Source organism: Peromyscus leucopus, chromosome 4, assembly GCF_004664715.2.
Source record: "Peromyscus leucopus breed LL Stock chromosome 4, UCI_PerLeu_2.1, whole genome shotgun sequence".
Classification (NCBI taxonomy): Eukaryota; Metazoa; Chordata; class Mammalia; order Rodentia; family Cricetidae; genus Peromyscus; species Peromyscus leucopus.
The window spans coordinates 138,135,641-138,162,460 of record NC_051066.1 but is presented as its reverse complement, the minus strand read 5'-3'; the positions used below and the strand labels follow the sequence as shown (position 1 = coordinate 138,162,460).

At 41.3% G+C, this 26,820-nt stretch overlaps 1 protein-coding gene across 11 annotated transcripts in view; it reads left to right on the top strand.

The window, feature by feature from the left end:
* Positions 1-26,820, top strand: part of Ptprt (protein tyrosine phosphatase receptor type T) — a 1,105,165-nt gene that overhangs the window by 994,030 nt on the left and 84,315 nt on the right. For 9 of the 11 annotated variants that reach the window (XM_028868606.2, XM_028868602.2, XM_028868604.2 and 6 more), the window contains one exon: positions 21,998-22,188. In XM_028868606.2, coding sequence (XP_028724439.1) covers positions 21,998-22,188 — 191 coding nt within the window. The remainder of the gene's footprint in view (positions 1-21,997; positions 22,189-26,820) is intronic. The other 2 variants (XM_028868605.2, XM_037205581.1) reach the window with 1 other exon arrangement.

The window sequence follows — 26,820 nt, the reverse complement described above, 5'->3', positions numbered from 1 at the left end:
ATCCTTTTGGCTAATAAGGAGTAGAGCCAGGGTTTCACTCTGGTTCTTCTGCTATATCTCAGCAGGAAAAAAAAAAAAAAAAAAAAAAACACCATGAGCTACAGACCAGACCCCTCCTTGCTATTTCCAATAATCCTAAAATTTTTGAGATTCCCACAGAGACAACTACTAAGAGGCTCTTTACCAATAGCAGTGATTTCCCCATGATTTTCACACCTTCATTGCCCTGAGAAGAAGCAACTGAGATTTTTGAGACTGGCAAGCAAGCTGAAGGATAGATCCCTACCATCTTTTTTTTTTTTTTTTTTTTTTTTTTTTTTTTTTTTTTTTTTTTTTTGCTTTTTCGAGACAGGGTTTCTCTGTGCAGCTTTACGCCTTTCCTGGAACTCACTTGGTAGCCCAGGCTGGCCTTGAACTCAAAGAGATCCGCCTGGCTCTGCCTCCCCAGTGCTAGGATTAAAGGCGTGCGCCTCCACCACCGCCCCGGCGATCCCTACTATCTTTCTAATTGAATCAAACTTGTCTTGGTTTCCATAAAATGCTTATAACTGTGATTCCCAAACATGACTGACTCCAATCTAAAACTATGAAATCCCTGTCTCCTGGGTATGGGTTCACACAATCTGTATCCAATGTGCTGCCCAAATGACTGTTAATCTTCATCAGGATTTGGGGTCTATTATGTAAGTCAAACAAGACTGGCATTACAGTGATCAGCCATTATAATTCAGCAGCTGAGAACCTGCTAAAATGATCTTTGAAATGGGTATGTACAGTGTTTTATTAGTTCTAACCATTAGTATTTATTTCTCCTCAAGTGAAACCATCAGCTTTCGATTGCTTGAAGTTTTGTTTGGTTGGCCTTGAACAATATCATGCTGAACAATTTTCATTCATTTATTGGAAGCATTTTCAATTTTATGAGCAATTGCAGGACACTCTGTAAGAACAATTGTCTTTATTTCCTGGAAGTTCCCTGATGGACTGCTCAGTCCTTTGCTACTCAAAGTGTGGTCTATATCCAGCAACCTCAGTATTACTGAAGGGTAACTAAAAATGCATTTCTTAAGCCACATGCCACATCAGCATGACCAGAGTCATTTTAAAGTATCTCAGAAATATAAAATAAAGCACGGGGAGCATTAGTCTAATTCAATTTATTAAATTAATAAATTGAATAATTTAAATAATAATAAGATTAATTTAATAAACTAAAATTTATTAAAACTAAGATACAAAGAGGTGAGAGAAATTAAATAATTCAGTGAAAAACCTGGGAGAGCCTCTGGTCTTGAAATTCCCAAACTATTCTTTCTATTCTATCAAAGTTGTATTGTCTGTGCTGTTCACTGTACCCCAAAACTCTAAGTATCCAGGATACAGTTTAAAATGAACAAGGGAATTCTCTACCTTGGACCTTGTACAGTAGAAAATTCATTTTAAATAGCTGTTACACATTTACATTTTCTCTTCCAGGCAAGGTTAGTCATTTCATTTTCTCTTTCTTACCCATCAATAAAAAGCAAAGTCACCTGTCAGACTGGAGATTGTAAAACCTGTCAAAATTGAAATTTTCTAGTTTAGCTAAATATTACTCTGCAACTATTCTGCATGCCTTTGTCTTATTACAATTTTGATAAATGAGAGAAAGAAAATAAGCCCATTTCTTTAGAGTGAAGCATCACTTAAAAGTCCATTGTTTTCTTCTTCCTGTCAGTGTGAGAGTTCTGGGGGTTAGAAATCACACACACACACACACACACACACACACACACACACACACACACACACACACACACACTGCTGAGCTGAGTTTTTAGTGTATGCACAGTAACTTTAGGACCAATGAGAAACTTCAGATCCTGTCTAGCCCAAGCTGGAGTCACACTGAAATGGGCAATGTTTACTCTGAGAGAAGGATGTTGGGGTTGGGTCTAACTGTAATACTTAAAATCGCTAGGAGCACATTTGGGAGATTTACATTTTTAAGTAAATGTGGCTTGTTCAGTTATTCACACTTGCCAGGACAGATGAACTAGAAGCAGGAAGGATAGGACAGTAGATAGTTCCCTATGGTGTTTATTAGCAAGTTAGAGGACAGAACAAGATGTTGGTACTAAACACAGATCACAGAGATGCACTGGTACATACTAGACATGTGGCATCTGCCATCATGGAGTTTGCAGTCAGGTAAAGAACACAAATATGATACAGTTTCACTGTCAGTCAGTCACTCTTACAATTCATGAAGATGACATATGTTCAAAGAGATACACTGTAATTCATGAATGTGATGTGATTGTCAGAATATAATATAGGATCCTCAGATGGAAAGAGATGAGTGTCTTTCTTGATGTCTTTATTCAGAAAAGGGGGAAAGTGGATAATCATCACCTAGATTCTTCTGTTAAAAATTTTACTAGACTTATTTTGTCATCTATCTCCCTATCTGTTAATCCATCTTGATTTTATTATGCATGTCAAAGAGAGTTTCAGACATCAGTACATTTCCCCTTTCTTCTAATACTGAACTGTATATCATTCAGTCATCTATTATTCTCTTTGAAATAATTTTTATTGAAAATAGGTTCTTCTCTCATATGGTACATCCCAACCACATACAGTACACCCCCTCCCTCCATTCCTCTTACTCCTTTCTATCTTCTCTCTCACCCAGATCCATTCCCCCTCTGTATCCTCTTCAAAAAAGAGCAGGTCTCCAAGAGATGAAAGCCATAAGGGACAAAACAAGACATAGTAAGACAAAGCAAAAGCCTTTGTATTGAGGCTGGACAAGGTGACCCAATAGGAGGAAAGAGTCCTAAGAGTAGGCAAGAGAGTCAGAGACATACCTGCTCCCACTGTTAGGAGCCTTGAGAGAACACCAAGCTAACAGCCACAACATATACACAAAAGAGCAGGTGCAGACCCCTGCAGGCCCTGTGCTTGCCATTTCAGACTCTGAAGCCCATGTAGCCCATGTGAGCCCTGCTCATTTGATTTGGTGGGCCATATTCTCCTGGTGTCCTCCATCCCCTCCGGCTCCTACAGTCCTTTATCCTCCTTTTCCACAGGGGTTCCCCAATCTCCAAGGGGAGGGACCCAATAGAGACCTTCAATTTAGATTCTTTCTACATAATGTCTGGCTGTGGGGCTCTGAGCGTGCGCCCATCTGGCACCAGAGGAAACCTCTCTGATGACAACTGGACAAGTTAACTATCTATGAGTGTAGCAGAATATCATTAGGAATCATCTTACTGATTTTTTTGTAGTCATCTAGGTCTCTGAGCCATCCAAGCAGTGTATGGCATGGTCTCCCACTTGTGGTGTGGACCTCAAGTTAAACCAGATTGGTTGGCCACTCCCACATGGGCTGAGCTACCATTGCCCCAGCACATCTTGCAGGCAGGACAGATTGCAGGTAGATGGTTTTGTGGCTGGTTGGTTGTCCAAGTTTCTCTTTCCATAGCTTGCAGAGTACCCTCTCATGCCAAAGAGATGTAGGGATGAAGGCTCCATGCCCATACCAGTTCAACACTCTGTGTTCAATGAGCTAAATGGAAGTTGTCCTCAGCAATTGAGCTCCACTTTTTTTTATTCTATATGTCTTTCACATCATGTATCTTGATCCCATTCATTTCCCCATCCCTTTACATCTACTCTTCATACCTGCACACACACCTACAAATAAAATAAATTTTAAGAGAAAAAAGGGGAAAAATTAAAAATCTTGTCATGGAAGCTACAGTGTGACACAGTAAGTCACACCACAGACCCCTTTGTCCATAATCTTTGCTTGCACGTGTTCCTTGCAAAGAGCCATTGATCTACTTTGAGTTCTCTGCTTTCTACTACATTATTGATGCTGGGCCCTCACTATACTCTTGAGCATCCTGTTGTTGCCCTATGCTGTGGAGACCTTCAGCTTTGTGTCTGTGGGTGAGCTTCCCTCACATGCTCTAGCAGATCATAGATGGGGTGTATGTTGGGGTGGGCCAAGTCATAACCCTGGGTCTGGCCTGGGCAGCTAAAGGGTTGGTCTACCAGATGAGAAATGGGGACAGCTCTCCCATCTTTACAACTTTGAGGCTGGCTCACCCATACCTGGGGCCCCACTTCTTTACATATAAAAAATACAAACATATGAAATTTTCCATCCCATGAGTTCAACATTCGGATACACTTGTACAACACAAGTCCTTAGTAACATAAATTATCTGCATATGCCCCGTGTGCCTGTTCACAGCCAGTCCCATCTCCAACTCTATACAATAACAACATTTTTTTAAATATAACATTCTTGGTGTTTCTTCCACCACAGATCATATGTCTCTTCTAAAAGAAGATGTAACTTTTTGATTTTTTTTTTTAGACAAGTTCTTGCTATGCAGCCCAGGCTGGCCTCAACACAGCTTACCTGCCTTAACTTCCCAAGAACATATAGAAGCATGCACCTCCATGCCCCTTGGGAAATGACCTTTGAGTTGAGCCCCCCTGAATAAGTAGTATTTATATGGTCTTTAAAGGTTGGGCAATCAACCATTCCAGCCATGGGATGAGAGTTGCCTGAATGCTAGAAGTTGGTGAAACAGCCAAGATGACCAAAGTTTAGTGAGCGAAGGTCGAAGTGGTACACAACAGATGAGAAGGGTGCTAACTAGAGTCCCGGGAGCCTTGAGAGCATAGCAAACAGTTCAAATACTGGAATGTAGCTGGAAGTCAGAAGTTAACCAGTAAAAGACTTGAACAGAGAGATGGCATGCCCCATTTGGATTTCTGCAATGCAAACTAGAACACAGACAAGCAAGAGGGCATCTTTGGAATTGTAGGCCTGCTGTTTTCAGCCATTAGGAGGGACATATGGCAGATAGGACCCTGGCCATGGAAAGAAGGGAACCCTCTCTTCCGCCTCTTTCATATTAATGGGCATGTTTGATTGTATCCCAGTCTTCAAAGGTTTTTCTAACTGGAATCACACCTTTTCTCATTATATCAGATTTGTCAAATACATAGAATTTTCTATGCATATTTCCAAATTGTTAGCAGTCTATCTTAGTTACTTTTCCATTGTTGTGCTAAGACACCATGACAAAGGCAACAGAAGATTTTATTGGGCCTACAGTTTCAGAGGGTGAGTCCATGAGCATCATGACAGGGAGCATGGCAGCAGGCAAGCAGGCATGGTGCTGGAGAAGTAGCTAAGAGTTTACATCTGATCCATAAGCATGAAGCAGAGGGAGCTAACTGAGAATGGTGTTGACTTTTGAAACTTCAAAGCCTACCCCTAGTGACACTTATCCGACAGCAAGGCCACGCCTTCCCAAAGAGTTCCACCAACTGGGTACCAAGCATTCAAATATATGAGCCTATGGGTGCAGTTCTCATTCAAACAACCACAAAATCCTAGCCAATATAAGATCTCTCTTTCAAGATAAGTAGCTCAGGCTGTCCTAGGAGCCATGATCCAGAGCAAAGTAAGTAAGGCAACATGAATCTTCCACTATTTGGGGTTTTTTATGCTAGTTGTTGTTCTGTCAAAAACAGCAATGACATCAGGTCCCATCTGCAGTCCCTTGTGCATGCAGCTTCAATCAATCCTTTTATCTATGACTCATTCCCTTCCTCATATAATCTCATTCTTTCTTTATAGATAAATGCTTCCTAAATGCCACCCCAAGTTGTCCTTTTGTGCTTACAAAAATATCAAAACTGCAAATTACATGTCTTCATTACTTCTGTGTGGAGCAAATTACTGACCAAGATATATTCCTTGCATTTCTTTGCAGATTTTATTTGCACTAGCATGTCCCAGCCATGGACTGATGTTACATAAATTCTCAGTGATAATCATCTTTATGACATTCAGCAATCTTACACTTTCTTCTTCCTTGGCATGCTCCTGTCTCCCCTAGTAAGCAATATACTCCCCAAAGGCTGTTCCCCACCAGCCAATATTTTTACCATGTTTTTTCATTAGTTTGTACAATATTTTAGAATGGTATTTCATTGTCTCCTTTGGGGTATTTTTTTGCAGGTCAAAGTTCAGCATATTTCCAGGTCTATTATTTTCTAACATAAATGACTCTGAAAGTGAAAATGAATAGAGCACATGCAAGAACGGAGCAGTAGACATATCTTACAAAAAAGGACTCTTGTTCCCATTGAGCTAAAACATCTTAAAAGCCCACAATTATATCCCTTCCTCTTTGTGGTCCAACAATATGTTTTCAGGCTTCCATACCCACCCTTCAGCTTTCATCCTTATTTCCCATTAGAACCATGAGTGGTTAAGACTAGAAAACACCCTTCACATGGTTTCTGACATGCCCAACACCCTTCATTTTGGCTTCAATTATATTAAGTGTATAAAACTCATGCTGAAAAAAAAAAACTCATGCTGAAGCACACTGGTATTAACTCTTCTGCTATTTTCTACTGACTTCCATGAAATTGTGACAAAAAAGAAATCAAAGTTATCAAAGTTTTCAAAAAAAATTAATAGTGAAACCCATTCATCAAATGAAATTCTCTCAGAAAATTTATTTTCTAAAACATTTATGAAGCCAATTAGATCTGATTGGAGCAGAAGTAGAAGATGACAGAACATACACATAAAATCCTACACACACACACACACACACACACACACACACACACACACACACACATGCTTTCGCACGTGCTAAGACCATGCATATGTTCACAAAACCCTTCCCAGTGCTCCAATTCACTCTGACCTACAAAGGAAACACTGAAATGGGTCTGCTTTCCCAACTCTGTCTTAGCTACTAGAACACTAAGTCCACACAATGATAATTTGCTTATTTCTTGCAGACCAGATGAGTGAAACTTCTCAATTAGTTGTCTACTCCGAACAAAACTAACAATCCCTTGGGCCTGGAGAGATGGCTCAGAGGTTAAGAGCACCGACTATTCTTCCAGAGGTCCTGAGTTCAATTCCCAGCAACTACATGGTGGCTCACAACCATCTGTAATGAGATCTGGAGCCCTCTTCTGTATACATAATAAATAAATAAATCTTTAATAATAATAAAAAAAAAAACTAACAACCCCAACTGCTGATCACTTGTACCAGTCAGGACTGGTGATCTTTAATTGGAAGCATATGGGTCACCAGAGCACTGCTCTTGAATGAATGGCACAATCTAAATTTGAGGATTGTACAGCATATACAGTCAACTGACTGTTGTGGTCCTGTGAAAGCCTAGATTAGAGGGACCCTGGGAGAGATGGGAATCCATTGGTGAGTCCCTGACAAAATACAGTATTTCCCTGAAAGACACTTGTTTTCATTGTTGAGGCAATCACCAGCCCTCAGCATAGACACAGTGAAGGGACATCAAGGCTGGAGTTCTGCTGCATGAGAAACCAAGGGACAGAGCTGTCTTTGCATCTAGACTGTGGTCCATCCGTTTCCTGATTAAATGTTCAGGACATTTAATGGCAGCTGTACAGATGTCAGCTTTGAGAGAAGGACAAAAAGAAGCACAGTGTCTGATCTCATCACTGCATTTGAATCCACACTGTCTGGTCCTGGCCTTGTCCACAAGAACACTAAGCTGTATGCTGCGGCTCCCCCAGCACTGCCATTCACCAGCTAAACATGCTCTACCAGTCTAGCATTAGCTAACCAGTTATCTGTTTTTTTTCCAAAATCATTTTTTTTTGGTAAAAGGTTTGTTAGTAATTTACTGTTTTCAAAGTTGAGAGACAGATTTTTCCTTTGCTTCAGCCTTTCTACTGCATCCTTTCTCCCCATCCTATTATCTTCAGTTTTTGTATATTTTATGTACTTTCTACTTTCAGTGACTATATTTTTCATTTCTAGATGTTGACTTTGTGTTTTTCAAACCTGCCTCTCTATCTCTGCTATGTGTCTCATACCATTACAAGTTCATATTTCTTTCTTTTCTCCCATTTTTAATCCATACAAATGTATTTATTTTATGGTGTCTCCAATTGTTTTATTATTTTCAGTTCTTTGGAGGTGTGTTTCTCAGCATCATGTCTGCAGCTTCTCCCTCCTGGGGATAAACTTGTCATTTTCTATATTTTATTTTTCTACTGAGGTCATCTTTAGTGAAGGTGGTTTTGTTCCAAGGTAACTAATGTGTCTTAGATTATGAAAATGCCTCTTCAGGCTGGTTTCTTGTTTGCCTGTGAGATCAGAGAGATTTCCAGTGGTCTTGAGGTTTATAAATTGATTTCTAGGTTTACGGTAGCTCTATCCCACCAGATACAAGTGCTGTTGAGTGGTTTTTTGTTTGTTTGTTTTTGTTGTTTATTTATTTATTGAGTGTGTGTGTGTGTGTGTGTGTGTGTGTGTGTGTGTGTGTGTGTGTGTTGGTGGTGGTGTTTGTGTGCATATATGTACAGGCTGGAGGAGGACCTTACCTGTCCTGTTTTATTACAGCTTCTGCCTTATTCCCTTTAGATGGGGTCACAGGGTCTCTCACTGAACCTGGAGCCTTTGGAGGTTTGGGGGACTAAGCTGGCAGCTAGCGAGCCTTAGAAATCCTCCTGCTCCCCCTCTGTTCTTCCAAGGGGTGGGATGACAGCTGTGAACGGCATGGCTGGCCTTTTGCATGGAGGCTGGGATCCAAACTGGGGTCCTCATTCTTGTGCATCATAAATATTGCCCCCAGAGTCTCATGTGATAGAATTCAGTCCAGAGTCTTCTCCCTGCTGTTTTTGGTCTCTATCTGAAACCTGAGCTCTCTTCATTTTATATGCTATCATTGACTTACCCACACACACTCTTTTACAACATGTCCAGAAAATTACATACTTTAATTAAGAACAAGATTAAAATACTGTACATTGATTGTTCAATAATAAAAATAAATAAGTTTACATAATTTTTATTTCTGGCTATATATTTGTTTTTATTGATAAAATTAGAAATTTTAGCAACAAAATTTTGCAGTATAGTTTTTATATGATTTTTCCTTAAAATTATGTTCTTCATTCTGTTTAATAGTTATTGTGACTTTTATGCTCATATCTATATTTAACTGACTTTTAGTGTTTACAATATCAGTTCTTTTATAACATGACTTCCTTAGTTCTCATGAGTTTTGTTTTGTTTGTTTGTTTTTGTTGTTTCTCACCTACCCAAACCTCTGGGAAAGAAACCCCCCCGCCCCCAGTATAACTGGAAGCTTTGTGTGCGGAGAATGCCTGTCTGTAGCCTTAGAATTGAAAAAGAACTTGTTTCAGTATGTAATCTTGGATTCATACCATTTTCCCTTTGAGAATTTTTATTTCACTGCTGTCTGGCATTTAAAATTGGGCAAGAGAAGATACAGTAATGCTGTTTCTTTTATTTTAGCAATAGTTTTCTCCAGCCTAAATGTTTGTCTGAGTCTTTCTACATCAATGATGTTTAAACAGCTGGATCAGGCTATAGGTTCTAATTTTGAATTGTATGTGGGAGCACTGTATTTGAAGATCTTGGTTTTCTGGTTTTTTTTCTTCCTTTCTGCCAGGAGCTGTGTTCACATGGTGTTCTTCATTATTGCCCTTGTTCACTTAGCCTGTTCTCTTCTTTAGTAACATGATTATCTGTCATTTGTCTGTCTGTTTCCTTTTCCCTGAAAGCATCTCTTTCCCTGAAAGCATCTCTGTCTCACTTACACATGAGCACACATGACTAGATGATAGATACAGAGGGAACCATAGCCCTTTGTTCTCATTCCCTCGCATTTTCATCTGGAAGTTTTTCAAATGAATTGTCCACACAGGTCTGCCCATTCCTTGTTCTCATAAATTCTAGTGTCCTCCTCAACTTTGCATTGTGCTTCATTTGTTTCATTAGTTCCTCAGCAATCTTTTCTTTTTTCCTAATAAAAATTTGAAGTTGGGGTTGTAACTCCACCCATGACACCTTAACGGTGTGGCTACCTAAATGGGACCTGAACAATGACCACACAATAGACATGCTATAGAGAAGGGGGCTGTCCCAGGGGGCCTCCTCTAGACAAAGAACTACAGGTAACTATGGACTGCTGAGAGCGAGAGAAACAGTCTTCCCCAGGGTAAGCCTCCAGTTGATTATCTCGTACCAAGTGACCAGTTCTGAAATAATATACATGCGTGCAACACCAAATGAACTGAGCAAGTTGTATTAATACACTTAGACATTTATATAACAACAATTAGATAAAAAGAAGCTATGGGTTTGAAGGGGAGGCAGGAGAAAGTTGTATGGAAGGAGTTGGAAGAAGGAAAGAAAAGGTAAAAATTTCTGTGTTTATATTTTAATTCTAAAGCATAAAAATATTCAAAAGAAAAATGAAAATTGAATTATTTTGTTTTACTTTTGGTTAATCTATTCATTGTGCAGACTAATGACATCTAATGAAAACTGTCAACACGTATCTAAGGCATGCACTGATCAGATCTAACTGGCCTTTTCCACTCCACCTCCCACCACACATGCTTCAGCCTCTGGTTATAGTTAGTTTACATTCAGGTTGATGTCTGCAGATGTCTGCTCTTACAGATGACGGAAAACATGTGGTTCTGGCCTTCCCTGGCCTGGCTATTCCACTGAACGTAAAGTCCTCCATTTACAGGCATTTTGCTCTAAGTGGTAGCATTCCTCTTTATTATTTTTTTATTTTAAACAATTTTAACTTTAAATATATTTTGATTGTATTCTTCCCCTCCCCCAAGTCCTTCCAGATCTTCTCTCTTTCCTCCCATCCAATTTTAAGTTCTTTCTCAATAAACAAACAAGCCGGGCGGTGGTGGCACACACCTTTAATCCCAGAACTCAGGAGGCAGAGGCAGGCGGATCTCTGTGAGTTCGAGGCCAGCCTGGGCTACCAAGTGAGTCCCAGGAAAGGCGCAAAGCTACACAGAGAAACCCTGTCTCAGAAAAAAAAAATCAAAAACAAAAAAAAACAAACAAAACCAAGAAAACAAAACACCACCCCCCAAAAAAAGAAATAAAACACCAAACTTTACAAAATAAAAGCACACACACAAAAAAAAAAGGAAAAAAAAAACTGTGGAGTCTGTTACATGTTGGGCAACCACTACTCTTAACATGAGACCTGCCCTGGAGTGGTTGATATACCCAGTGTCACTCCATTGGAGAAAACTGATCTTCCTTCTCCCAGCAGGTATAAATGATAGTTCGATTGTTAACCTTTACCCTAGTGGCTAGGTTTTCATTCATTCATCCATTCGTTCATTCATTCATTCATTTGTTTAAATATAACAAAATAAAATATAGTAAGAAAATAATATAAATAATATAATAAATATATAATATATTTTATAATATATAAAATATATAATAAAATAAGATTAATAAAATATAAATAAAGTAATATAAATAATATAAAATAATATAAACAAAAACTAGCTGATCGAAGTTGGACAAGACAAACCAACAGAAAAAAAAGAGCCTAAGAAAAGGCATAGAATCAGAGACCTACTCATTCATACACTCAGGAATCCCATAAAATCCTAATCTAAAAGCCATAATATAAACACAGAAGACATGGTGCAACCTGTGCAAGTCCTGTGCATACTCCTGCTTCAGACTCTGTGAATTCATATGAGCTTTGCTCGTGTTGACTTAGAGGGCCTTGTTTTCTTGGTGTCCTCCATCCCTTCTGGCTCTTACACTCTTTCTGCCTCCTTTTCCATGGGGTTCCCTGAGCTCTGAGGACAGGGATTTGATGGAGACATCCCATTTAGGGCTGAGTGTTCCCTGCTCTCTCACTCTCTGTGTAATGTCTGGTTGTGTGTCTCTATATTTGTTCCCATCTGCTCCAGGAGGAAGCTTCTCTGATGATGGTTGAACAAGGCACTAATCCACAAGTACTGCAGAATAGCATCAGGAGTCATTTTATCACAACATTTTTTTCTTTTTTCTTTTTTTTTTTTTTTTGTTTTGTTCTATTATTATTTTGTAAAAAATCTTAGGTAACTAGTCTCAGGTTCTTGGTCACCTATGCAGTGTTGTATGGGTTCCAACTTGTAGAGTGGACCTTAAATCAAATCAAGTATTGGTTGGTTATTCCCACAAGCTTTTTGCCACCATTGCCCTGGCTTATCTTGTAGATAGTACACCATTGTAGATCAAAAGGTTTGTGGCTGAATTTGTGTTTATGTTTTCTTTTGAGAGCATGCAGAGTAGCCTCCTGTACCAAAGACACCAGAACATAGGGGTGAAGGATCTATGTAGGCACTAGCTCAATCATGCTCCGTGAATTTTGTGGGTGTTATCTTCAGCAATGGGGACTTGCTGTCAGTTTGTGGAGAGTCTTGACAACAGCCTGGATTGTTTGGAGATTCTCATGGGACCCCTTTGGCCAACAACTCAATTAGATGTAACCTAATCCCAGTACTGGAAGCTTCATTGGTAACAAGAGATAGTCAGCTGGGACCCTGTCTCCCCCAATATTGGCAATTTTGTTTAGATGGACTTCATATATGTATATTTTAGGAAGTTTCTACTGTATTAGGTTTCCATACTACCCCTAAAATTCTCCTTAATTTTAGCTGTCTCTACCCATATTCCTTCCCACAAACCCCACTTGATCCTCCCATTCTAGCCATCCTTCTATCCATATCTATCTATTCTATTTCCCTTCCCTACTGAGATCTCACTGTTCCCTCTAGTCCCTTATAATACTAACCTGTACTGAACATGATCAATTTAAAAAAACTGTGTCTTCATAATCTGTTCCTTCCTTTATTTCTTCATACATTCTTGCACTTTCCTAAGAGGTATTTCAAAAATGCATTTTTGCTTTCTATGATGTAAGCTAACATGCTCTAAAGAGAAGTCATGTCAAATTGGCTTCAATGAATACTTAGTAACTTGTATAACAGAATATAAGCGTGAGCATTAGAACTGGTTCTAGAAGGGTTTTCAGGCATTTCATCTCACATTGGTGTTGCCCCTAGGCTGGCTTCCATCATGAAGTCACGATTATTTTAGAAATTTTACTCATCAAACCCAGATCTTACGGTGGCCAACAGCAGGGAAAGGTAGCAAGATTAGCCTCCTTAGCTGTAAGAAGTCCCTAAGACATTCCTCACATTTCACTGATGGGGCAGAGCTGACAATGGGGATCAAAACACCCAACTGACATAAAGAGAAATCAGGATATTCTCACAGGTCTAGGAATAAGTTCCTGGACTATATCAGGAAGATGTAGGCCCCCAAATTAATTTGGGGTCCTTACCAGACAGGATAGCTCTTCAGCAAAGAGTAAACACTTCTACCTATTGTGAGTTTAAAAATATAGAGAGAACACAGTCTTCCTTACTGCTTGCTAGCTAACATGATGTATTTTCATGAGAACCCATTTCTGTCATATTTATGTTTATATTTATTTATTTATTATTTATTTATTTATTTGGTTTTTTGAGACAAGGTTTCTCTGTGTAGTTTTGGTGCCTTTCCTGGATCTCACTCTGTAGACCAGGCTGGCCTCGAACTCACAGAGGTCTGCCTGGCTCTGCCTCCCGAGTGCTGGGATTAAAGGTGTGCGCCACTGCCGCCTGGCTTATTTAATTTTAAAGAAAGAGGATTTTCCCTGGTGTTTATCAGTAATGACAGTGAATGTATCACCATTGTTCCTCACTGGTGACTTCTGGCTCCTTCTCATGTGAGTTAAGGTGGAGTGATGGTCATTTGCAGCACCTATGTCTGTGCATGAGCCCTCCCCTGGCACAAGTGCAGAGGAGCACAACATGTTTCCCCTCAAAGCAGAGTCTCAGATTCTCATTAGAAAGGACAACTCAGGATCAGCACCTTGGATACAAAGGTGCCTTTTTTGGTCTTTGTCTTGGTCAAAGATTGCAGTGAGGAGTTTGAGGAGGAGAAAGCACTGGGGAAGGTCCTACTTCTCACACTTGGTTTGAGGATCTTTGATTTCTCTGAGCCTGGAAAGAAAGAGTCTTGTTTTTTTGTTGTTGTTGTTTGTTTTTTTGTTTTTTTGTTTTTTTTTAACCTTGAGGAACAGTCTTTTGGTGTCAGATGTCCACTGCATCATGTTTATTTCAGCTCTGAAAATATATGCACACCAGGTAACATTTTGCAGGTTGTTTATTTTTATGTGTTCAGTTCTACTCATTTGGTCAAGCACATGAAACCAAGAAAATATACTTCGGTCTGCCATTACATTGAGTGATAGCAGGTCTTCCACTGGGTATGAGATGGGCATGTGAACTGACTGTCCCTCTCTCGGGGGTCACAAATCTCATGCACTAGTATAAGTCTAGAACTCACAAACAGAGAACATGCTCTTTTAATAACATGACTTCCAACCACAAGCCAATTGCTTCATCTTCTGCTTTCCCAAAGCAACCACAATTGCTTCCAACTCTAGCGGGTGGGGGGGGGGGACGACACCTCCCTTGTCAAATCAGTTGGAAGATAATTTTGTACAGTTGCAGAAATTCTAAAGAAATTTTGACACAATTAAGTCTTTATCTTTGTGCACATGTTAAGTACGGTAGTGCTGTAATTCACAAATACTCCTCCCCATTCTGGCACTTAGCTTGCTTGACAGACTTGGATTTCAGTTCTGGTATGAATTTATCTTGCAGTTGTATTGGTGTTTGGTGAGAGAGGGGAAGAAAGCCTCCCACTGCTGGCTGGTGCTACTGGAGGCTTCCCACACTGGGATTCCATTTAACCTTCACAGTGATCTTCTCAGATGATGAGGGAAAAGAGATGATAATGGATGGCACGTAATCATGGGCATCACCATCACCAACTAAAAACAAAACTTGTAGGTTCTCCGTAGCTTATTTGAGGTCTCATAGCTGGAAAGTTGTGACTTTCCTCTTTGAAGGCAAGTGCTCATCAGATCCTGTGCTTTGACTCTAATGCCAGCTGTTGTCACAATCCTGGCTGTTGTCACAGTCCCGGTTGTACTGGTTCTGATCACGTCCCCACACTAAGCAGGTGATCCATCCTCCTCCTCCTCATTTTACATTCTCTCTCCTCTCAGACTCTGTGCCCCCAGCAAGCAGTCTAGATATTTGCCATCCTATCTTTGAGCTTTTCTGTCCTAAAGGGCACATGGATTTGAGAAGAGTTTTGATAGATGAAATAAGAAATTGATGGTGGTATCAGAAATTGCAGGAATGTGGTCGACTGATTCAGAAATTTTTGTCTTAACTCTGGGAAGACTTTTGATAAGGATGACTTGACCGTCTGTGTAAAGAACTATAAAAGCAGAAAAGGGGTTATTGGGATACTGATGGAGTGCTCCTGTCAGAAGGAACCGAACCAGGCAGCAGCAGTGGGAATGGAAGAGAGCAGAGAGAAGTCAAAGAAAGGGGAGAGAAGCAACTCTGCTGTGTTAGTGTGTTTTCCATTGCTACAACACAATACCTGAGGCCAGATATTTTATAAAGCAAATAAATTCATTTAAGTCAGTTTTGGACACTGAAAATCCCAGGTGGGGTGGACTCCTCTGCTCTCTGCTGAGGGTCCCTTTGGACCCCTTGACTGTGTTTTGGCATGACAGAAGATGTCATGGCAGAAACGTGTAGGTATTGAGAAAAGAAGTCAGTGAAAAGGTACAGGTCAGTCTTGCTCTCTAGACAACCATGCCCAATGTTGAAGTCACCAGGAGACCTCATGTCCTCTCACTAGTGCCACATTGGAGGCCATGTTTCCAACATTGAAGGATTTCCTCCAAACCGTATGTAAACTGCAGCAGATTGCCCCAAAGACCACCTGGATTCCTTCTCCATTGCTGAATCCCCATAAGCCAGTGGATGTTGTACATAATTTCATTTCTCCTTCCTGTTTCTCTCCTGGATTTCCTGCCTGCCTCTAAGCTGCCTTTCCATAGGCCAGAGCAGCTTCTTTATTAACCAGTCATAGCAACACATATTCACAGCATACAGAAAGACATCCCACAGCAACACTTGGTAATAGGCATTGTGCTGGGCAGTTATCGCACACTGTATCTTTAAGTTCTCGCACTTATTTTTCCTGTATGGAGGAGAATAGATGGAGAAACTGAGGCTCAGAAATCCTATCTCTTGGCCAAGGTCACAGAAATGTGATTGGTCAACCTGTGATCCCAGCCCTGATCTGTCAGGACCCAAACTCAGCATCTTTTGGGCTGCAGACTCTGACCATTTCTAAAATAGTTCTGCAAACATTTTAACCAAGACTAAAATGAAACAAAGCCCACATACCCATGATTTTATATTTTACTATCACTTATAATGAAGTAAAGTTTAGAAAATGATTAACTGCCATCCAAATGTAGATACTTACATTTAAAGTAATTGAAGTTACATATGTATGCCCTCTGTCACATTATCCACATTTTAAATGTTCAGTAGCCACAGGTGGCAAGGGGCTGCCATGCTGAATGGTGAAACTATAGAGCCCTTCTGTCGTTGTACAAAGTTTTATTGCAGAGTGCTTGGGCTAGAGCTGTCTTACACAAGACCAATATCTCTTTATTTAGAGCTCACTCAAGCTCTAAATAATCTCTCTTTAGGATTTTATCTGGCTCTAGATATATCTGTGTGTACCTGCATTGTCCAACACAGTAGCTATTAGTCACCAGTGCCTGCTGAGCCCTGGAAATATGACTGGACTGACTGAAAATACTTCAGAAATGTAAGGCACACACTAGATTTCAAAGCTTTTGTATCAATAAAGAATGTAACAGACAACATTAATAATTTTACACTAAGCAAACATTGAAATATTTCTTTGGATATGTTGGGTTAAAATTGTATTATTGAAATTAATAGCTTGTGTTCTTTTATAAAAATCTTATTTAATGTTGCCTCAAGAACATTTTTAATTATATCCATGGCTTACATAGTGTTTCCTCTGGACAGTCTACCATAGATCCCTCACTTTCCTTTGTGACTCCAAAGTGAAATCCTTTCCTGTCTTTCTCTAGATCTTTGGTGCCTAATAGGTACCCATATGCCACATATGGGTATTTCTTTGTGCATGTGAGTAAATATGTTCCTGTGTGTCTATTAATGCATGAGTGTGTGTGGGTACATGTGTGTGCATGTAGGAGGCCAGAGGTAGACTTTAGATTACTCTAACATTTCTACCATATTCTTTTTTTTTTTTTTTTTTTTTTTGGTTTTTCGAGACAGGGTTTCTCCGTGTAGCTTTGCGCCTTTCCTGGAACTCACTTGGTAGCCCAGGCTGGCCTCGAACTCACAGAGATCCGACTGGCTCTGCCTCCCGAGTGCTGGGATTAAAGGCATGCGCCACCACTGCCCGGCTTAATTTCTACCATATTCTTTAAGACAAGATTTCTCATTGAACCTGGAGGTTGCTTATTTGGTCAGACCAGCTGGCCAGCATGCTCCAGCCATCTCTGCCTTCCCAGCCCTGGAATTCCATGTGTATGGCACCTTGCCTGCCTGGCTTTTTTATATGAATTCATGGGGGATCAAACTTAGAACCTTGTGCTTGTTTGGCAAGCACTTTACTGAGTGAGCCATCATCTCCTGAGGCCCCACATGAGGGTGCTTCCAGTGAAACTAACTGAAACTAAACAAAATTTAAAATTCAATTCCTCTGTCACATTAGCCACAGTTCTGTTGCTCTGTAGCCACGTGTAGTTAATGGCTACCGTGCTGCAAGTCACAGAGGGAAAACACTGCCATTGTCACAGGAAGTTCTACCAGGCAGTACCAACTTAGATTATACATAGAGATGGCAAGAGGCACCGAGATGAAATGTGAAGGATACGGCAGGTTTCCATGGCACCTAACCCTGTAGCACATAATCCACTGTCTCCGGGGTACCTGTCCCTGCTTAGCTTTGTTAGACCTGTTTGTGTACAACTTATCTCTTCATCCCTCTTCCTGCGAGGGCTTTGGTGTGTTTATCTCCACTGCAGCACACCTTCCTGCCCCCTCTCCTATGTGTATGTGTAGCTAACATGGCGCTTTGTGTGAGACAGGTACACAGGAAGCAGTTGTTAGCCTGCTGAAGTGGCAGTGTTGACCTAGTGAGTGAAACTACAGGGAGATCTGGGAGTCTGGGAGTAGACTATGGGAGGGGGGGAAGCGGGGGGGGGGCAGGGGTAGGACTAGAGGGAGGGAGAGTGCCAGGATCCTATGGAAAAAGGAAGAAGAGTTGCAGAAAGACAGAAGAGAGGAAATCAGAGAGACAGATAACTGTCAACCCGAAATCTTGTCAGTGTGACCCAAACCCTTGAACCCACCCCACAAGCTCCCTGCAGACAGTGATGAGAATTCTCAAAGGACAATTCAGAGGCTCAGCTTGCAGCTACATAAGGAGTGCAAAAGAAACCCCAAATATTATTACATGATACATAAACATGTAAGACCTATAAATGGGAAATAGGAAAATTAAAGGTCTGATGAGGAGGGAGAATGAAAAATGGCCTCTCCCTGGGCCAGCTGGTTTGAGTTACGTTTTATGGGCAGCGTGTGAATTCTAGCACCCTTGTTGAATTTGCGGCAGACTCGCACATTAGTTTTAAGGCTCCCTCTCGAATAGGAACATCATAACGCTTTTTAATTGGTGCTGATAAAAAACGTAGCATTACTTGTAGGTTCCTGAGAGAAGTGAGTTGTGAAATTGGGTTTTCATTAAACCTAATGACGGAAAATTAAGCATAGTGCATCTGGCGAAATGGGGTGCGATAAAAGGCATCACTTCTGCATTATTGAAGGTTAATAAGGGAATAGGTGAGGTAAGATACATTGGAAAAGGGAGTCCAACTAGTTGAATTAATAAACCTTGAAAATCCCTTGGTTCCAAGTCCTCATGGCATCATTAGTGCTGGCATCGGCATTATCACAAATGTTACAGCAATACAAGTTGTTAGATTTCTAATGCATTCATTTTCCACTCCACTGTTGGTTTTGCTGACACTAAGTTTACAGTCTGTCTAGCAATGTGTTTAGGGGGAAATATCCATATTGATAGCCTTTTCAGTTTGGAAATGTTTGGCGTCTCACAAAAATTTGCCAGGTGCCAACTCCTAGGAAGCCTGCCTCTGCCAGGCAGCTGGTTTCCCATGCAGCTTACACACGTGGGTCCTTTAGAAAAGTTGGGGGCAGGGTGTAACTGGAGTATTCCTGTGTCCACCCGGCTCCTGTAGACACTCAGGCCCAATTAAATACACAGAGACTTCTATTATTTATAAACTGTACGGCTGTGGCAGGCTGCTTGCTATCTGTTTTTATATCTTAAATTAACCCATTTCTATTAATCTGTAAGTTGCCATGTGGCTCGTGGCTTACCGATATCCTAACATCTGCTTCTCATTGTGGCAGCTGACAGTATCTCTCTGCCTCAGCCTTCCACTTCCCAGAATTCTCCTCTCTCTTTGTCCCGCCTATACTCCCTGCCTGGCTACTGGCCAATCAGCATTTTATTTATCAATCAATCATAGTAACATACTCACAGCATACAGGACATCCCACAGCAGCAGGGCATATCTCCGTGGTGGTGTCCACATGATTGTGTTTAAGTGGGAAGTAAGGGTTCTAGGGTTTGATTTGATGTCACCTCCATCTCCAATCCCTTCACACCATTACAGGAGCAATATTCACTGGAAGGATGCTTCCAATGCATGACAGCTAGGACACCTGTGGGAAAGAGTGTGAGTCTTTAAAAAACAGGGTTCTCCTGCAGAACCCTCAATGGCTTCACACTGGTTTTAAGAGTTATTGCATTCTCAGACTTTCTGGATCTGCCTGCCATCATCTGCCACAGCATTGTCCCATAGTTTTTATTTATGCCTGCCTCTCTGCTCTTAAACATGTCTTTATCTCTCAGGCTCTGATCTTTTTGCTTCAGATGGCTCTTATATTTTCCATTCTAGACCATCAAGCTTTGAGTGTGGACTCTATTTCTTTCTACATTGCCACTGTCTAAGAAATCCTTGGCACTGAGTTCGCTTTCATAAGTCAAACTCATGATTACAAGGGTATGACGTAGTAGGGATACAACCCCAATATGTGCCAGGAATTACATTCAATCAATGCTGGTAAAGATGTATCAACCTATTACCAAACCATGGGAGAAAAAGTAGAAAGTATTATTCTCAGTGCAGCCAGGAAGGTTTTTAAACATCTCACTTCAGCCCTTCTTTACCGTGTATGAACTTGTATCGTCGATATCTGTTTGTTGGGTGATTGGGCTAATTCCCAAAGGCTAGCTCTTGTCTATTCATTGCATTGAAGCAGGAAATGCTGAAGCCATAGGAAACACAGAGATACTTCAACTCCTGATGAGGAATGGTCCAATCAGTGTCTCAAGCTCAGGCTAATCAAACCCATAGCTTGGTCTCCCCTGGGAATGATAACAGACAGAAGGATGGAAAGTGAAGAATGTGACCCTGACTCATTCATGACACAGATGAGCACATGAGGGTAACCAAGACTCTGTCCCAGAATGAATGGCTTTTCCTGGATATTATACTTTGAATACTAAAACCAAAGAGAGGTTAGGTAAGTGTGATCAGTTGGTCATCCTGCAGGCCAGACATGTCTCTCCAGTATCCTGTCTGGTGAGGAACTAATTTTGATGTTGTCATATAGGAATGGATTGTACTTTCCCAGAGAGACCGTCTGATGGGTTATTGTGACAGGGAAGACAAAGAAACTGAAGGGGACATGGCTTTTAAAAAGAGAAGCTGCAGAGAAATCTGGGATATACACTAAGCCTCTCAGGAAATGCACGTGGCACAGGCTTCCTGGATGTTTGCATGGGAGCCTCAGTAGCTGAGAACATCTGGATATGCACATCAACTGCCACATCTGTCAGGTCTTATCCCTTGTATGGTACAAATAAAACGGCCCCAGGGCAGACTGTCAGAGTATTTGAGAGGATGTGAACATGCCAAGCCTAGATGATTCTGGGAAAGAGAAACTGTTTCCAAAGTGACCAAACAACAGAAGGTACTGAAAGCAACTCAATATGCAGAGATATTTTTATGAGTGGAAGCTATAACTTTTTTTAAGATAGAGAGGGTCTCATGTGGTCAAGTCTGGCTTCACACTTACTATTCAGTTGAGGGTGACTGAACTTCTGATCCTCCTGTTTTCCCATTTGGATATCTAGGATGACAAGCCCATGCAAACCAAGTATTATGTGGTGCTGGGGACCAAATTCAGGGCTGTGAGCATGCTAGGTGAATACTACCAACTGAGGTATATCCCCACTGCCATATCAAGGGGTATGGCATAGGATGCCCATGAGAGTCGTGGCTGGTGAGAGTAAAGGAAGACATTTAGAGAAATCTGCAAGTTGGGATCAGGGACGTTTCAGGGTCAGTGGTAGTAAGGGGGAGAATAGATGACAGGGAGAAAGTGGCCTCTGTTACAGAGCCCATTGCTGCAGAGAGTAGCTGGAGGGTTAGAGTCCCTGCTGCCTACTGGGAGTCCGAGACCAGCTATACTTCCTCCTGGTGTGCAACCCAAAGGAAACAAACTAGGAGAGAAATCAGATTGCAGACATGCTGGCCCAGAAGCAGTTGCGTAGATCTTCTGGCCAGGCACCTGAGGTTCTCCTCATTTGCAGACAAGCAACGAGCCTACACCTTCTATTACATTAGGCCCGCAGCTTCCCAAACAAGAAGGTTCTTCCAAGACTTAGTCAGCCTGGCTTCTTACTACTTCTGGGATTGGCTGGTATTGACCAAGGCACTCAAAAAGCCTAGAGAAAGGGCCGAGGACAGGCAAGGGATAGTCACTAAACTGTCACTTTGTCTTCACACAATCAATGAGCCCTTGAAATTGAAATGAACCGAGGATCATCCATGTGCACTGGTTTGTTATTTCACCATTTAAATCTGTGCACACGGCCAAGCCAGGGAAGCACTGTCCTTTGTCTTTCTATAATTTCCTGGCCAGTAGAGTGCAGTTCAGTCCCTCTGCCCTCCTCAGGCCATGCTGGGGGTGGGGTGGGGTACAAAGAACAAAACCCCCCAAGTGAGATTTCCCTGCTTCTTTTTCTTTGAAGCAGATGGCAGTCGTGGGGAGCTGTCCCAGCCCACCCTCACCATTCAGACTCACCCCTACCGGACCTGTGACCCTGTAGAGATGAGCTACCCCCGGGACCAGTTCCAGCCTGCCATCCGAGTGGCAGACCTGCTTCAGCACATCACCCAGATGAAACGAGGCCAGGGCTACGGGTTCAAGGAGGAATACGAGGTAAGAGACTAGCCTGTGAGGATTCCCCCAATAGCTCACGGGTACATTTGGAGCGCTAAAGCCTTGCCTCTGACCATGAGCAACAATGCCTAGGAGCATGGTGGAAATGCTCCACCAGGCCCACTCAATCAAAACTTACATTTTAACTAGAACCCAGAGATTAAATTTAAGAAATATCATGCTCCAAATCCCTCCATTTTACAGTCAGACCATTCTTCACTCTGAATGTAGAATGGCTCCAGCCCTCTTCCCACAGGCTGTAGAAGAGCCAGCCCATCTCTCCGCCAATAACATCTGGCATGCCTGCATTTTCCTGCTCACCTCTTGCCCAGTGTTCATGCTTCTGTGCTGTTCTCACCGTGCTCCATCAAGTCCTCAAGAGGGACTGCTGTGCCCTCTCTCTACCTCCTCCTCCCTCCTGCAGTGGTCATTCCTGTCCACCCACAACCCCCTCACTCCCAAAGCACCTCTAGTACAAAAGATATGAATGCATGCTCTAGTTATTTCAGGAGCTCAGGGAGTAACAGACAACCATAGCCAATAGGGCAAGTGCCTGAATCCAACATTGTTAGCCTGTAGATTCCTGACCATGCAGCATGCTAGTAAGGCCCTTAGGGTCCTCGTTTCTCACAGCTCTCTATCTTCTCCTCTGTCCTGAGTCTCCTTTAGTGTCTTCAAGCACCACTCACAGCATCCATGGAATGACTCCTGCATTCCCTTTGCTTTATAATACAAAACAATTTCTCCTCCTGCTGTCTTTGTCAAACTCCTTTCTGTTTTGAATCCCACCTACCAGATCCTACCTTTTTTTTTTAGAATTTATTTATATTTTATGTATGAGTGTTCTGCAAGCCAGAAGAGGGCATCATAGTCTCTTATAGATGGTTGTGAGCCATCATGTGGTTGCTGGGAATTGAACTCAGGTCCTCTGGAAGAGCAGCTGGTGCTCTTAACCACTGAGCCATCTCTCCAGCACCAGATCCTGCCTTTTACAAATGAAAATTACAAAAGAAAAATTCATTAAGATATTTTCCTAGACCAAAAAGCATCTCCTCCCTCCCTGGGAAAAGAAGTGGTAGTTCTCATAGTGACAGTGGACACCAGTTGCAGCCATCTTCCTCTGTTTCCCCTCTCTCCCCCTTTCTTCCTTGTCCAACATCTCTTCATCATCTTCTGTATAGCATGTGCTAAATGATACCCACTGGGTATCACCCCCTCCTTCCCTGCCTTCCTTCTCTCTCTCTCTCTCTCTCTCTCTCTCTCTCTCTCTCTCTCTCTCTCTCCTTTCTGTCACATGCAGCAATGACCCAGATATGTTCTGTTTAGTTCCACTTTGTGGAGTGAAGGCTCCTTGTCTCACACCAGCTCGGACTAAGTTTATCCCTCAGACTATACCCCTAGAACATGCTTACACGGTAGTATTTCTGAAGTCATGGGAGGACAAGAAATCATGCTAAACTTGGGATCAATATAGCTGGGTTCCAATGCAGTAAGCTGTGTGATCTTGGCATATAATTTTGCTATCTCAGTTTTTAAATTCTTCATTAGTGGAAGAGTGTGTCTAAGTGGCTCCTAGAACGTATATGCTCCTAAAATTTTATGGGAATATAAAACAGTGGAGAGGGGTGTGTTTGCCATACTTTGAGAACAGAAATATTCATGCCAATGGATGCAATTACCAGCTCAGGAAAACCAGCAGTTAATTTCAAATATAATCTAAGTCAAATACCATTTCTCTGTGTGTACTCAGTCTATTACAAGAGCCTCTTAGATTTAAAAAAAAAATAAAACCATTGCTTCTTTGAAAAAAATATTAAGATACAGATTGATAAAGGAAAATGGATTTGTTTACACTTTGCCCAAACCAAGGACAGAACGACTCTTGGTTGAAGCCTTTTCTACAGCATTGTTGTGCAGCATTGTTGCCCTTTTATAGGAAAGATGAAACAGAAGCCAGGAGGTATGCGTGTGTCAATTTAAGTTGCCAGAATTGTGTGGCACATCTTTCCAAGAAGCAAGCTTCTCCTCTGGTTGGCACAAAAGCTGATTCAGACTTTCCCTTTCCCCAGCCTGGGGTTCACTGGGGCCCATCATTTCAGGATTTTCAGCAAACAGGAAGGTACAAATCTTTCTTTCGAATATTTCCTCTCCTGCCAGGATAGTTACAAGACTACCAATTTTGGAAGCCTATTGGAACAAGAGTTACAGGCAATGCTCTCATCATCTCTGGGTCTTCTTTCCTAAAAGGATGAACGGTCCCAAGCCTTGTATGTGTGCTGATGCACATAGATACAGATCACTTTGTTGAGCAAACACCTCAGCACAGGGTGTGTTATTTGTAAAGGCATGCCCAGTATTATTGTGGTTTGATGAGCCCCTAGTCATTATAATTTGTCTTGAAGTTTCAAATAGCATCAATAGAGGTATGTAGTTTATCAGAAAGGTACACAAATGTTCAAAACGTAAAACACCGGTTCTTTGAACTTTCAATCCAAAATTTAAGAACAGAAATATGGACATAATTGACCATTTCGGTACATTTCTCTCTAGCATATTTCTTCTAAAGCATCTGTTCCTGTATGGTCAGTATTTGTTCTTTGGTTTTGTTTTTTTAATTCTTCTTTATACCTGTCAGCATCTCCCAAACTTTTTAGCATGGAAATAAACTTAATTTATGACAAAGAATCCATGTTATTCCATCCTTTGGGCCTCACCCAGAAATCTCACTAGTAAGGCCACCCTTATCCTCGTTAGTTCAAATTGTATTAATCAGTGAGCTAGCATGCCTTGCTTCTGGTTAATAGCATTGTATGATTAACCCAGAGTTAATTAGAAAGCATTGTTAATTGAAATATGCTACTTTGTAGGATGTGGTAGTCCAGTTTCTTAGAAACATCACTGTGTTTTTCTTTTATCATAAAGGCTCCTATGATTTCCAGAATCTTCATCTTGAACATGAATTACTGATCTGCTTGAATACTCAGAGTAGACATAAAACCCTGAGTCTCCAGTTCTGCTGTCATATAGGCTGCTATGTGATGTCCTTGCCTGTCACCTCCCTATTCTGCTCTGCTTTTATTTTTTCATGCCAGCGTGTGGGTTTGACAACCTGACATCTAAGGGACCCTGAGCTTTAGCAAGCCGTGCCTTCTAAAATCCAACTTAACTACACAATCACTCCCAGATTTGATCAGTAAATATTTCCTGAGTATTCATTATTACTAAGAACTAGCCTAGACATTTGGAATATAATAGTGCGTGAAACAAATTCATGCCCTCATGAAGCTCGTATTCTAGCAGGGAAATAGAAGCTAAGCATAGGCTGAAAATAAATAAATAACTGCTGGATTACAAACTACTTCAACTAAGAGCAACAGAAAACAATTGATTTATTGCAATAATTGGTTCTGCGGGTTAGAGATGTAAACAGTGAACAAAGGTACAGTTGATCTCTTTTCTGAAGTGCAAGGCTTCATGGCTAGGGGCTGAAATCATCTACAGTGTCTTTATTCTGGTGTCTAATAAGTGGCACAGACATCATCTGAGGTGTCAGTGGAGGTTTTCCACTGGAATTCCTCTAAACAGCCTCCTGAGTGGTCTGGGATTCCTGGCAGAATGGTAACGTTCAAAACAACTGGGCTTATGTTTATTTGGTTTTGTTTGTTTGCTATTTTCTTTCCTTTTTTTCTTTTTTTTTTTTTCTTTTGGCAACAAGGTTTCTCTGTATAGCCCTGGCTGTCCTGCGACTCACTCTGTAGACCAGGCTGGCCTTGAACTCAGAGATCCACTTAACTCTGCCTCCTGAGTGCTGGGACTAAAGGTGTGCACCATCACTTCCCAGTGTGGACTTTTTATATGGTGGCTCAGAGCTCCAAAGGTGAGCCTCCTTCCAAACAAGGTAAAAATTGCAGAATGTTGGTGACCTAGACTTTGATGTCACATTGCATTGGATATGAGCAAAGAAAAGGCCACTCTCCTTCTAGGGCAGAGAGGAACTAGACTCCATTGCTTCATAGGAGGGCCATTTGCCAGATTCCAGAAGAGGACATAAGATACTAATCTTAGGGTGATATGGTCTGCTAGAAAAAGAGAAAGTAGATAGAACAAGGAAGGGAGATGGTCTAATCTAGAGCTGTGACATGCAATCGGGTCCAGTATTGATTAAGATAAAAGGATTGTCCTTAATATTTAGAGGGAGGGATTTCCATAGCAAGGGATGTGTAAACAAAAAAGAAAGCTGGTCAGTATACAGTGAATATGTGCTAAGCATGAAATAATCAGATTGGAAAAATAAGGAGGGACCTGGTGCTTTTGTACATGACAAACTGGTATAAGGAGTTTGGATTTTACTCTGAATAAACTAGAAACTTACTGTAGAGCTGTGAGAACTACAGGTGCTAATGGTCTGATTTATGTTTAAAGACTCATCTTAGCTACTGTGTTGAGAATGGGACACAGAGAGGCCAGGGAAGGCAGTGATGTGGTAACCCAGATGGGACTCTGGCTTGGGCCAACAGAGGAGTCTATAAGAAATGGTTGGGTTTGGAATATGTCATAATATGATAGAGCCAACAACATTTCTTAATACATGGTGTATAAGTAAAGGAAAGGAATCCAAGATGACTCTGAAGT